We start from the raw sequence: 14,361 nt of genomic DNA, 5'->3' as shown, positions 1-14,361 counted from the left end.
TGCTTTGTAAGTACGATAGAACAATACCTTATAAAAATTTTTTTCAAATCTTTTTGTAGCACTCTCTAGCATGTTTTCAATGTAAGAAAAAATAATCTTTGTAAAACTGCAGCTCAATCGGATAACAGAGAAATATGCTTCCAGACTTTTGAACTTTTTTTGGTAAAGCACAAAGAAATCAATTTTCGTTGAATATCTTTTAATTTATTAAGTATATAAAGTTTCAAACTAAAGTTGCGGAAATAAATAACGGTGCCTTTTATATTTTATTCATTTTTTCATATAATAAACAGTTTTTTAAAAAATTCAAGAAGTTAAAGAAAAATATTAACATGATTGCTAATGACGCAATTTTTTGGGGGTTTTTTTTTATCCGATCGGGTTGTAGTTTCACACAGATTATTCTTTCTTAAAAAGAAATCATAAAAGGTTCGAAAAGAATTTTGATCAAGAATAAAATATAGACCACCCTAAACCACCCAGTGATTAAACAGAAAAAAGAAAATTATTAATATATTCTTAAGGATTTCTAATATATTCATTTGTGCTTACATAATAATTGAAGTTTTCTTCAACTGCTAATAATTTCTCCATTTCCTCAAATTGTTCCACAATAGAAAAAGGAAGTTCAGGAAGTCCTTCAGGTTTTGCCTATGTTGCCATTCCTGAATTCATATTCTGTTGTCGCTGAAGTGCATTCATTTTTGACAGAACTTGCTCATATGTAATTTCTATGCTTTGTAAGTATGATAGAACAACACGCTGAAATTCAGTTTCAGGCAATTGTACAAAATTCCTTATGCGAGAAATCTTGGTAATAGAACAAGAACTAGACGTCTCCGTAATAGATTTATGCTGCTGATCTGTTTTATCTGTTTCCATGGTATTAGGGGAAGTCTTTTCAATATTTTGATTTTCAAGTTTTCCAAATGATTGTTTATTTATTTCACTGACAGAATGAATAGGTTCAATAACAGGGGCTGCTGATTGCAATAAAGATTGTACATTTGTTACTTGATTTTGAAGCGGATTACTAATTGTTCTTTGCAGTAAAAAATCTGTAAAATTCTTGTCTTTTTTCTTAAAAATAGTCTTTTTTCTTTTCTTTATCTTTTCAGTATCTAAATTATTACTTTTGTTTACATTTTCATCATTTGTTGAAGAATTCTCTGTAAAATCTTCTGTAGAATCTTTTGTATTAGAAGACGTATTTAAAGACGGACTCGGACTTTTTCTTATTTTCTTTCGTTTATTAGATGACATCTTGAGGTTTTTTGATTTTTTTTTTACGTTTTCTAATTGACGTAGTGTTCGAATTACTGTTTTCTGTTTCATCCTGTTTAGAGCTAACCAAATTATTTGGTTCATTTATTTCTTTTTTTTACATACTGCATTATCTGATGAAGTGACTTGTTCAATATAATTATTCATGAACGCTTCAGCCGCATTATAATCATCTAAACATTCAAATATATAAATATTAAAGATTATTATACATATAGTAAGCTTACATTGTTTGACGAATATATGATTAGTATACCGTCTGTATGTAAAACAGCATTAATGTCAAATTTTTTTCATGACAATTGGTAGATTGTATTAGATTTTACTAGTACTTTAAATTTGACATCAGATTTGGTGTTTGGCCAGTAACAAACTGAATTATCTGTTAACCAAATAAGACGAATGACTGCACATTCCTTCTGAGTACCGTTTAAAAATTGCAGCACTGCATAATTACTCATTGCAACCAGCGGAATTTGTATTGTGTATCTTTTCTGTATCTTTTTATGTATTTTTTTAATATATTTAAAAAAGAAAAGTCCTAAATTAATATTTATTACAATAGAACTATCTCAATTATAATTTGTCAACTGTTATTTTTATTTGTATAAGAATGTATTGTATACATTTTTATACAAATAAAAATAACAGTTGACAGATTATAATTGAAATAATTCTATTTTTATAAATGTTAATTTAAGATTTAATAAATAGGATAATAAATATAATAATGAATTAAATAATAATAAATTATAAGTGGCTAAAATTTTTTGTAATATTTAGAATAAATTCTCCACGCAATTAAAATAATTAAAATTTTTCTCTTAATGTATATACATCTCCATAATATTTAAGAATGCAATTGTCTATTCATGTTAAGTATATGTAAAAGTGTTATGTCAAATTAATGTATATAAATCGATAAAATCATATTAAATTATTTATTTCTTGTTGGTGCTTTATTGGAAATGCAGCATATCCATTTTTAAATGGAAAAGTAGGCATTTATGATTTATTTCTTCTACAAAGAATGTAATTGATAAGTCAAAACCATAGACAAAAAATATTCCTAATTTAGAAGATGGAATAAGAATGTTATATACATCATGCATATATCTAAATGGTGTTCCAACACATTTATAATGTTCCTCTATGTAAATAATATGTTTAATTTCTACAATTCTATTATAAACCGAAACAATGTTGTTTGGTCTTTTTACAAAAAGTTTGAAGCGTTTAGTTATTAAAGTAAGGCATCTAAATGAACTTTCATTTTGTGATTGACCAATAATTTGTTTCGTAATATACTCTGTTTCCATGGAGCAATTTAAATATGAAGAATCTAGTTTGTCAATTCGATTTGCTATTTGTTGAAGTGGAAGCTTAGTACCACGAATTAATCTGTTTATCTTACCTAAATAATTTTCATATGGAAAACAACTAAAACTTTCTAATGACCCATACGTTTCAACATCTTTACAAATGTAAAGTAAAGAATCTATATTATATACTACAAAGCATGGACTATATATTTTTACTGACTGTTGAACAAATTGAAGTATAGCTTGCTTGGCAATATACAAATATGAAGCAATTAATGTTTTGCTGCATAATATTGTTACAGCTTGTAACAAACCGCCTCCCGACCCCCCCGGACCGCCGAACCGTCTGAACCGTCCGGCCGAACATCCGCCGGACGGCAATTAACGGCGCATAGCGCCTCATAAATACTCTGATAACGGAGCAAATACACGATCGCTCCCGCGCTTGCATCTCCGCGCGCACGGGCTCTCGTTCCCGCGCCGTCCGCAGCCACGCTCTGTGCGCGTGGCCCGAAACGGAAGAGATCGAGTGGCGGGGATGCTGCCGCCGGACCGCTCCGCCGTGACACGTCGCGCATCCCCGCGCCACGATCCTCGGGTATATAAGGCGACGTTCGTCGGAGGCGAGCACTTTGCCGGCCTACCGACCAGAAGCTCCCCAGATTACGACCAAGATCGAGTGCCTCGGTCTCTGCTGAGACACTTGGCTCGCAGCCGACTCCACTAACAATTCCGCTTCCGCTTTCCGACTCGCTGCCTGGGCTCAAGTGAAACTTGGGCCCTGTCAAGATACTTGACGACAGCGCGATCCTCTCCGCCACCCAGCTCGACGCTGCCTCGCGTAAGGGGGTACGGTGCTCCGTGCCTCTACCAAGCGCACTTGGCGTGAGGTAGTGTCCTCCGGCGATCTCGACAGCGGTATTAACCGCCTCGCGACGGTCCGCGCGAAACACCGACACCGACCGCACGGATCCGTGTGTGTGTACGCTCCCCGTCTTACCGCACCACGCACCGCGTCACGCACCGGCTTCACGGCCATCATAACAAGGCCGCCCGGCTTCCGGGAAAATATCGCGACAGCGTTCCACGAAACGCGTCTCGGATAGTAGGTGCGTTATGTAAATAAGTTTGTACATAGATTTCCGTGCTTCTGTTCGCGAAATATCGTCCTTCCGTGCATTAGACTAAGTTCCGCGATTTGTCACCGACCGATCGTGTCATGGCACGTTTGTTATAACCGCACCGCCGACCGTAGTATAATAGACCTCTGTATTTTCACGAGGCGTATGCTAGCCTCGCCGCATTCACAATAAACACTGTTTTATTACACCAACCAAAACGCCTTCTAATCTCTTCAGGCGACCTTTCGCGCCCGTTCCCGCACCGTCGTCCGTGCGCGAAGTACGGTCGTTACAAGCTACATGTAACAATAAAAAATGATTATATTTTTTGCCATCTAAATTATTATACATTACAACAGGCAAAAGATATTTTATAAAATTCTTGAATTCTAAAGTCTTCCATCTTTTTATCTCCAGAAAAGTATGACGTTTTCTAACAAATTCGTTTGGTATAAATTTTTGTAATTGTTTCATCATACAATTTATATTAGCTAAATTTCCTTTCGGTAATTTATATTTACGTGCTCCTTCTATCCAATAGTGTACTATAATCCGTTTTACAACACCTAAATATATTAAATGCATAGGATCTAAAGAGAATTGTGTTACTAATCTTATATCTTTAATTTTAAGTAATGGAGATATACCTTTAATATGTGTAGAGTTAATAGTACTAATTTGATATAATAAAAAATCACTATCTTTCCTTTCTTCATATTCTTTTTTGACCGGATAATATAATTTCTTTTTTGAATATGATTTTCAAAATTTCTCATGCTCCTTATTAGAAGCTTCAGTTTTTGCTACTATACAACATTTTTCACAACAATGTTTACTTGTATGTCCCATAATCAGTTTTAACATTGCTCTCACTGGTGCATCACAAATAAAAGATTTTATTTTTATTTTAAATATACTACCTTTAAATTCAATACCATTTAATATTAAAGAATTTAATTTTTTTATGAAATTATCTAAAAATACTTCCAGCGGATTAGGTTTTCCGGTTCCACAAAATAAACCTATCATACAAGGCAAATCATCAATTAACACATCACTTCGTAGTAATATAGGCCAAATCTGAGTTGAACTACTTTTGAACAGTGGTAAACCGTCAATGTTAAAATCCAATTGAATAATATTATCTACTAATATATTTTTTAAACCATGTTCTAATTTTTGTTTTAATTTTATTTCTATACCAAAATAACACATATCACCATTACTTAAACTAAATATTTTTGTTAAGTAGCGTACACACGCAGCGCACACGGATACACACACACACACACACACACACACACACACACACACACACACACATCGTCGTGCACGACAAAGCGTACCGACACATAATTACAAAATTTCTTGAACTCGCCGAATTGAAACGGTTACCTATGGGACACGACGCCGCGGCGTCGCGACTTTGAAGACGCGGAACCGCGTGCCATCAGGCAGCAATTACCCTGTCAAACGCGGGTTGACATCACAAGGCTCTTAAGCCGAAACCAGCGATAGTTAAAGCGATATCGGTGACCAGCGTCGAAACCTAGTCCTTGAGCGACGATTGATCCAACCGCTTTACGCGGATTCGTCGCACTCACAGAAATTAAGAATGCGACCAATCCGGACAAGGGCGCGAATCGCCACCGCGAATCCGGACGAGCACGCAAAGACTGCCGCGGATATATATTCGATAGACGAAACCCTCAGAGCTCTCTTTTTGGCCTGTCCCAGCAGCCCGAGTGTCTGAGTGCGTGATTCGAAGTGCGCGAAGTTGAGCTCTTTCACAAGGCGAACCAGGAGTCGAGACTCAGGGTAGCGGTTCCCAGGCGACGGTTCTCAAACCCAGGATCGTTACCCCTAGGCGCGTCGAGACTCCCGAGTCGCCCGAGACACGCGCAATATTCGAAAGGAACGAGAGTCGAAGCCACGAACTCTGCAAAACACCAAACACGCGCGAACATTGTATTCGAAATAAACATTAGCAAGGAAAATTAAGTTATTTTCTCCTGTGAAACATTTTTTGGTGCCTCCTGTGAGGTGTGGACAATCCACACGAAGATACAAGACGCAGACGATCGCCTTCCACACAGCAGAGCGACGAGACACTCCTGTCGATACGTACGTATGCACCTCTCACGGTCGAGATACGTAAGTCATTTTTTTTCTGATTCACTAATTTAATCGCGATACGATGGCGGATAAAATAAAGATACTCATTCAAAGGCGTACGTCCTTGAAATCACAGATAACGAATTTAACTAATCTCCTCGATAAAGGCAAGGTGGACAACGCCTCGTTAAAATTACGGATAGCGCGCTTGAGAGATCTGTATCACGCGTACGAAGATTACAATGACGAGCTCGCGGTGTTAGATCCAAGCGATGTGCACGTGAACGAGTTTACGAACATTCAAGAACGTTTTTACGCGCTCGCCGGCAGAATCGAAAACGTGTTGAATACACCGGGTGCGTCGGATTCGGTAAGCGGTATATCGACCGAAGAGACGCGAAGCGGTTGTGCAAACCTCGCAATCCCGGCTAAAAAGCGAAAAATTAAATTACCGGATGCGTCTTTGCTTACGTTCGACGGCAAGTATGAAAACTGGCTCTCTTTTCGGAACGCGTTCAATAATATGATAGGTTCGCAGACGGACTTGACAGAAATCGATAAGTTACACTACTTAAAATCCGCGTTGATAGGTGAAGCCGCCAACAAGGTCAAAATCCTCGAAGTTGAAGGAATTAATTATTCGAACGCATGGGGTTTGTTAGAGCGATCTTACGATGTGAAACGGATCCTTATTTCACGGCACCTTGCATTGATATTAAATTTACCGACGCTAGAAAGGGAGACGACAAACGGTTTAAGCAAGCTCGCGGATGATACGCAGCAATACGTCGCGTCACTAAACGCGCTAGGCGCGTCCGTCGGTCCGGAGATGATAGTTCATATACTCGAAAGTAAACTCCCGAAGGGTATATTGGAAAAATGGGAGACGACTCTCGAAAGAGACGAGTTTCCCAAGCCGGACCAAATGTACGAGTTTTTGTACAAAACCGCGGTTTGCGCCTCAAAGCGGGAGAGAGCGAAATCGGCGGAAGCAGAAAGGGGCAAGGACGAACCGCCCGCTAAACGGAAGAAGTTCGCGAATCGAGCTTTCTTATCAAATACGACGCGCAATTGTGTAGCGTGTAAGACAGCCCGCCATCCGCTTCACACGTGTGAAAAGTTCAAACAATTGTCCGCTCAAAGGCGCATCGACGTTGTGAAAAACGCTAAAATCTGCTATAATTGTCTACGGTCACATCGGGGTACCGCTTGCAAATTTTCGAGTTGCACAATATGCCAGAAACGGCATAATACACTTTTGCACGTCGACAATTACGCGGCCGCAGGTAAACCGAATTTGACAAAGACCGACGACACGAAAAAAGATTGACTAGACAAAGACATCAAAAGAAAGGGGACGAGTCTCGCAATGTTACAGACTTCTTCGCCGCAATTATTAACGAGCGCACTCGTAGACATACGCAATCGTCGGGGTAAATTAATCAGATGTCGAGCCTTATTGGACACAGGCGCCACTGCGAATTTTATCTCAGAAAATATCGTAAGACATTTAGATGTACGAGTGCTCTCGCACTCGTTGCCGATCGGCATGTTAAATAATTCGAATACCTATTCAAGGGGAGTGGTGCAAATCGAAATACAATCAGTACACGATAAATACAATAAGGCTTTGACATGCTTGACTATCCCGGAGATCGCAAACTTGATACCATCGGAGGTTTTTCCGCGCGAGACAATGAAATTGCCAAAAAACATTAAGCTCGCGGATCCGGAGTTTCATCTACCGCGTCCCGTCGACTTGTTAATCGGATCGGGAGCGACGCTGTCGCTATTCTCCGTCGGACAAATAAATTTGTCGAAAGAGGGACACGATCTTTACCTACAGAAAACGCGGCTCGGCTGGGTAGTCGCCGGCGGTACAAATAGTAAGTTCCCCAAAACAACGTGTTATTTGACGAATCTCGAAAATTTAATAACTAGATTTTGGTCCGTGGAGGAAGTTGCGTCCGATAAGCCGAGATCGCGGGAGGAAAACGAATGCGAGGAATATTACGCAAGGACAGTCTCACGTGATGCGCAGGGCCGTTATATCGTCCGTTTGCCATTTCGCAAGGCAGACAAGCGTCTGGGCGAGTCGCGATCCGTCGCGCTCAAGCGATTAATCGCTTTGGAAAGGAAGCTTGACGCGGATGTAAATTTGAAGCAAGAGTATACTCGCGTGATAGAGGAATATCTCGAATTAAAACATATGTCCCGCGTAGAGGATGCTAGCGACGACGGATACTATATGCCGCACCATGCGGTAATTAAAAAATCGAGCGACACTACCAAGGTTCGTGTAGTGTTCGACGCGTCGGCAAAAACGAGAAACGGCATATCCTTGAATGATACGTTGTTGACAGGGCCGATTATACAAAACAAACTGATCTCACATTTAATTCGATTCCGCGCGTATAGATACGTTATTTCGGCGGACATCGAAAAGATGTTTTGCCAGATATTAGTACACGAGGAAGATAGACGATATCAGCGCATTCTTTGGCGCAGAGACAATGAAATCGAGACGTTGCAACTTAATACCTTAACATTCGGCGTAGCCTCGTCGCCGTTTCTCGCGATTCGCACCGTGCATCAACTCGCAGATGACGAACGTCTCGCATTTCCGGAAGCGGCCAGCATTCTTAAGTCGCATTTATATGTTGACGACCTATTGACCGGTGCCGGAACGATTGATGAAAGTCGTAAAATCAGAAACAATATAATTTCATTGCTCGCTCGCGGAGGGTTCACTATTCGACAATGGGCGTCTAACGACGACCGAATTATTAAAGATTTGTCGTCTAACGCGTTGCATGCAAATTTCATATTAAATAGAGACACAAATTTAAAGACGCTAGGAGTAGTATGGGATACGCGCGAAGATAAAATATATTATTCCGCACATCCGTTTAAGAATGGTGAAAGGGTGACGAAGCGCAATATTTTGTCGGAGATTGCAAAGATCTTCGATCCGATTGGGCTGTTAGGGCCGATCGTCATGTATGCAAAAAGGGTAATGCAAAACGTGTGGCGGTGCGGCTTACAGTGGGATGAATCCATCCCACAAGATGTACATACCGATTGGTCGGAATTCGCGCAACAATGGAAACTAATCGACCGGATTCCTTTCGATCGCAAGCTATTAGACAACGACCCTCACGACATTCAATTTCACGGGTTCTCCGATGCGAGTAACGTGGGCTACGGCGCGTGCCTATATGTACGTTCGCGGGGAAAACGCGGTGAGATAACAATCCGGCTGTTGTGCGCCAAATCACGGGTCGCGCCGTTAAAAACTATCACCATTCCGCGACTCGAGTTGTGCGGCGCGTTGTTATTAGCACAACTATATCGCGAAGCAAGCGAGGCGCTAGAGATTATACCAAGCAAGACCGTTTTTTGGTGTGATTCCAGTACCGTACTTCACTGGTTGGAGACATCTCCACACTTATTGAAAACGTACGTCGCGAACCGAGTGGTGGCGGTCCGCGAACTTACCGGTGATCACGCTTGGCGACACGTTAGATCGGAAGATAATCCGGCAGACGCGATCTCAAGAGGTCAGCTCCCGCGCGATTTTTTACAAAACCGGCTATGGCACACAGGACCCTTGTGGTTGACCAAGGACGAACGTGAGTGGCCTAACGAGGTCATGCCAATTAAGGAATTACTAGAATTGAAAAAAAATACGTGCTTGACAACGACGCATAGCGAGATTGGCATGTTCGAAAAATATTCGTCCTATTCTAAACTTCTCAGGATTGTAGCGTATTGCTTGAGGTTTCGACGTGCAAATAAACATACCGGTTCATTAACCGCGGCGGAAATGAACGAAGCGGAAATTCGAATCGTCAAAAATTTGCAAGCCGTCCGATTTCCCGACGAAATTAAGAAATTAAGGGACAAGACTCCGTTTGGCAAAATCACGATAGCCAATCTAAACCCATTTTTGGACGAACATGGTTTGATTCGCGTCGGGGGTCGACTTCAGATGTCGACTATAACTTTTGCTCAAAAACATCCTATCTTGTTACCGAACAGGCATTGGTTAACCGACCGTATCATTAGAGAAATACACGAGAATTATTATCACACGGGCATTCTGAATACGCTATACAATCTCCGACAAAGATTCTGGCTACCGGACGGCCGGAATCAAGTGCGGAAGGTTGTACGCACATGCACGCGGTGTGCTCGTTTTGACGCCAGTACGATCGAATACAAAATGGGGAACCTTCCCGCGGTACGCGTACGTGAAGCTACACCGTTTGTCAACACAGGTATAGATTATTGCGGTCCGTTTTTCGTAAAGGAGAAGAAATTCCGAAATAGAAATCGCGTCAAGGTTTATGTGTGCATTTTTGTCTGTATGGCGATAAAAGCTGTACACTTAGAAGTCGTGAGCGACTTGACGTCTGATGGTTTTCTGGCGGCGTTGCGACGGTTCATAGCGAGACGAGGCTTGCCGGAAAATATATATTCTGACAACGGTACAAATTTTATAGGCGCGAATAACCGACTAAAAGAAATGTACGCGTTATTTAATTCCGAGGAACATAAAGACGTCGTGAGTAGATTTGCGAGTACACACCAAGTTGCATGGCATTTTATACCGCCGTTAGCTCCGCACTTTGGCGGATTATGGGAATCGGTCGTAAAACTTTTTAAACATCATCTCCGACGCGTTGTAGAAGATTCGCTGTTTACATACGAGGAGTTGTCCACATTCGTTACCGAGGTTGAGGGTATATTAAACTCAAGGCCAATCACGACAATATCGTCCGACCCAAACGACATGTTAGTGTTATCTCCGGCTCACTACTTAATCGGCCGACCCATAACGGCTCTACCGGAAGGTGATCTATCGTCCACACCAGCGAACCGCCTGTCTACCTGGCAACACATAACAAAGGTGCGACAGGATTTCTGGGCTCGTTGGTACCTCGAGTATCTCAATGAGCTGCAAATATGAAACAAGTGGCTCAAAGACGGACCTCAAATCAAGTTGGGTACCGTCGTACTCATTAAAGATAAGAATTTGCAATGCACACAATGGGCTATGGGCCGAATAACAGATTTACATACGGGCAACGATGGTATAACCCGGACGGTCACGGTTCGAACTGCCAACGGCGAAATAAAAAGGGCGACAAGGGCTTTATGCCCACTTCCCGCCGAATAATCATTTTTTCTTCAGCCCTTAAACACTCTCAAGAATCGACTCAAGGCCTCAGCCCCTAGGCGTTGTCGATTCAGGGCAAAAACAAAAACAAAAAATAATAAGATAAAATAAAGCGCGCAATAACAAAAAAAACATGCAAACAAATATAATAATTATGCCGTTCATTATACGAATAATAATGATAGATAAATAATATTAAGTTGTACGTACATTAAATTATGCGAATACTAAGTTTATGCGCACATATGTTTATACACGAGACGAAAACTGTGTAGTAGTTATGTAAATATGCTGTACCTGTTACAAGTTTGTGCGATGACTCTAGGAGTAGTTGATCGTTACCCTCTCAACGGGGGGAGTATGTTAAGTAGCGTACACACGCAGCGCACACGGATACACACACACACACACACACACACACACACACACACACACACACACACATATCGTCGTGCACGACAAAGCGTACCGACACATAATTACAAAATTTCTTGAACTCGCCGAATTGAAACGGTTACCTATGGGACACGACGCCGCGGCGTCGCGACTTTGAAGACGCGGAACCGCGTGCCATCAGGCAGCAATTACCCTGTCAAACGCGGATTGACATCACAAGGCTCTTAAGCCGAAACCAGCGATAGTTAAAACGATATCGGTGACCAGCGTCGAAACCTAGTCCTTGAGCGACGATTGATCCAACCGCTTTACGCGGATTCGTCGCGCTCACAGAAATTAAGAATGCGACCAATCCGGACAAGGGCGCGAATCGCCACCGCGAATCCGGACGAGCACGCAAAGACTGCCGCGGATATATATTCGATAGACGAAACCCTCAGAGCTCTCTTTTTGGCCTGTCCCAGCAGCCCGAGTGTCTGAGTGCGTGATTCGAAGTGCGCGAAGTTGAGCTCTTTCACAAGGCGATCCAGGAGTCGAGACTCAGGGTAGCGGTTCCCAGGCGACGGTTCTCAAACCCAGGATCGTTACCCCTAGGCGCGTCAAGACTCCCGAGTCGCCCGAGACAGGCGCAATATTCGAAAGGAACGAGAGTCGAAGCCGCGAACCCTGCAAACACCAAACACGCGCGAACATTGTATTCGAAATAAACATTAGCGAGGAAATTAAGTTATTTTCTCCTGTGAAACAATTTTTGTTTGTTTTGGAGTCATTAACAAAGTTCTTGCAGTAAGTGGTAAATAATTGAACGTCTGTACTAACATTTGCAAAAGTTCATTGATCGTAGTGTGCGTGATATTATTTCTGAGAGCCCAGTTGCGTAAATTATTTCTACTAAATTACGTTTGTTTTCATGATTCTCAAAGTTAATATTTTTACTTGAATCATGCACAGGCATACATTCCGCGTAAACTGTACTTGCATATAAAGAATGTGTTTTTATATTAAAATCGACAGTACTGGTTGCAAGTACGCCATTTTCATTTATCATAAATTCACTGTCGTTATTATGTATATTATTATCAGAATTTGATTTATATACATTTATGTTAGAACAATCTAACATGTTTTTACAGTTAATTTCATTACCTTTAAGATTTAATTGCTTGGAGATAGAAAACATTTCATAATTCTTTGAAATGTTGCAACTTGCAAGCACTGTTTCTAATTTACGTTTAATTTTACGAAGTGCCGTTTACTAACAATTTTTTTTCTAGAGGCATTATAAAATAATTCAAATTATTTTCTATATTTAATTAAGAATAAAAATAAAATTTAAAATTGTTTATTTTATCTCAGATATGGAAATTACGGAATCTATTAATTATGCAATAGTGAACAAGAAGTAAAGAAACCTGAAACATAAAAATAGATTTTACAATTATTAAATGTATTTTGAAGAAATAATTTCATGATAGCATACACGAACATGTGAATTTATAAATGTGTAATAGATACTATTCGCAATGGAAATACACATATTTATCAAAATCCATGAATCTATAAGATATTAAATGCATTAAAAAAATAAAAAAGCACGACGTAAATTTAGAATATAGCATATACTATTTTATAATTTATAACAGATTTCTCCAACTTTTGTAGGCCAAAAGCTAAATCAAATAATTATTAAAACACAGCAGGCAACATTTTTTTTTAACCTAACAGTCATTAACAAACTTATATCTACATTGTATATTGTATCAATAATATCATAATTAATAAAACTACAATTACAGATTTAAATAATATTCATTTAATAAAAAGGGTGCACATTTTGGTTTATATACGTTTTATGTACGTTTTTCAATTTTTAATCTATTGTGTTTAATAATCGTTTAGGAAACGTATATAAAACCGTATATAAAACGTATATAAACGTATATAATACGTATATAAAACGTATATAAAACTAAACTATATTATTTCGTTAAAAATATACTTTCTTATTTGTATTAATTTTATTTTTTTTAAATAAATATTTAAATAATTATATAATTGTTAGTAAATTTCTCAATATTATTACTTAAATAAATACTTGAAAATATTATTTAATATTGAACCGGACAGATCATTAGTCCAATCATGATTTACAAGCCATAGATTGGAGATCTCTGATTTATAGCATTCTATTATATATTTATATCACATATAATTGTAATTATTATTTTATTAGGTACTTACATTTATTCGTTTGTATCTTTCAAATAATACAATAACTAACTTGGACACACTTATCGTTTCAACAGACACAAATTTACATTCACAGTGGTAGACTTAAAGGAAACTCGTGTAAATCAAAGAAGTCAAAATTTTCGTATCCTTATACAAAACACAATTATAGAACGATTAATTTTCTCAAGAGAAATTATTCTTGCGATTGCATATAATGCTGAGCGTGTTCGAACGTGACTATCTAAATCCTCTCCATCTCCTTCTTGATGTAGTGGCGTCTTTTTGACAAAACACTGCCAGAACAAATCACAAGCGTTTCCCGAGTTTTCGCTCGAGCCTTTGTTACTCCTTCTATAGCGTTCCATTTAATCGTTGACATATTTTAGGCGCGCTTTTATCAAATATTAAACAAAAACAAATGATTCTTGTAAGAGCTATGAGCGTCAAATGAGCCTATCTAACATACCTCTCTCTGTTTCTTTCCCTTTCTCTCTCTCTCCCCAAGCAGAACAGGGAGTCATCACATCAAAATGATATCAAAGTGCAAAATGATCATTAAAAGTCACTTTTCGATCAATTACGATTCACTTTGATGTCATTTTGACTTATTGTTCTGCTTGGGTCTCCTGTTACTTTCTTTTCTCACTTTAAAGTAATATTGTCTAATAAAATTATAAAATAATGGTATCATACACATCTCAGTGAGTGA

The 14,361-nt window shown here is 39.3% G+C and overlaps 1 protein-coding gene across 1 annotated transcript; it reads left to right on the top strand.

Annotated features, from left to right (window-relative positions):
* The first annotated feature begins 7,211 nt into the window (after positions 1 to 7,211).
* On the top strand, positions 7,212 to 10,814 carry LOC113005268. Its single transcript, XM_026140601.2, has one exon. The coding sequence runs from the start codon at positions 7,212 to 7,214 to the stop codon at positions 10,812 to 10,814; it is 3,603 nt and encodes a 1,200-aa protein (XP_025996386.2).
* Positions 10,815 to 14,361: the final 3,547 nt, after the last annotated feature.

Source organism: Solenopsis invicta, chromosome 12, assembly GCF_016802725.1.
Source record: "Solenopsis invicta isolate M01_SB chromosome 12, UNIL_Sinv_3.0, whole genome shotgun sequence".
NCBI lineage: Eukaryota > Metazoa > Arthropoda > Insecta > Hymenoptera > Formicidae > Solenopsis > Solenopsis invicta.
Note: the sequence above shows the minus strand (reverse complement) of the source record. Positions and strands in the feature narration are given on the sequence as shown.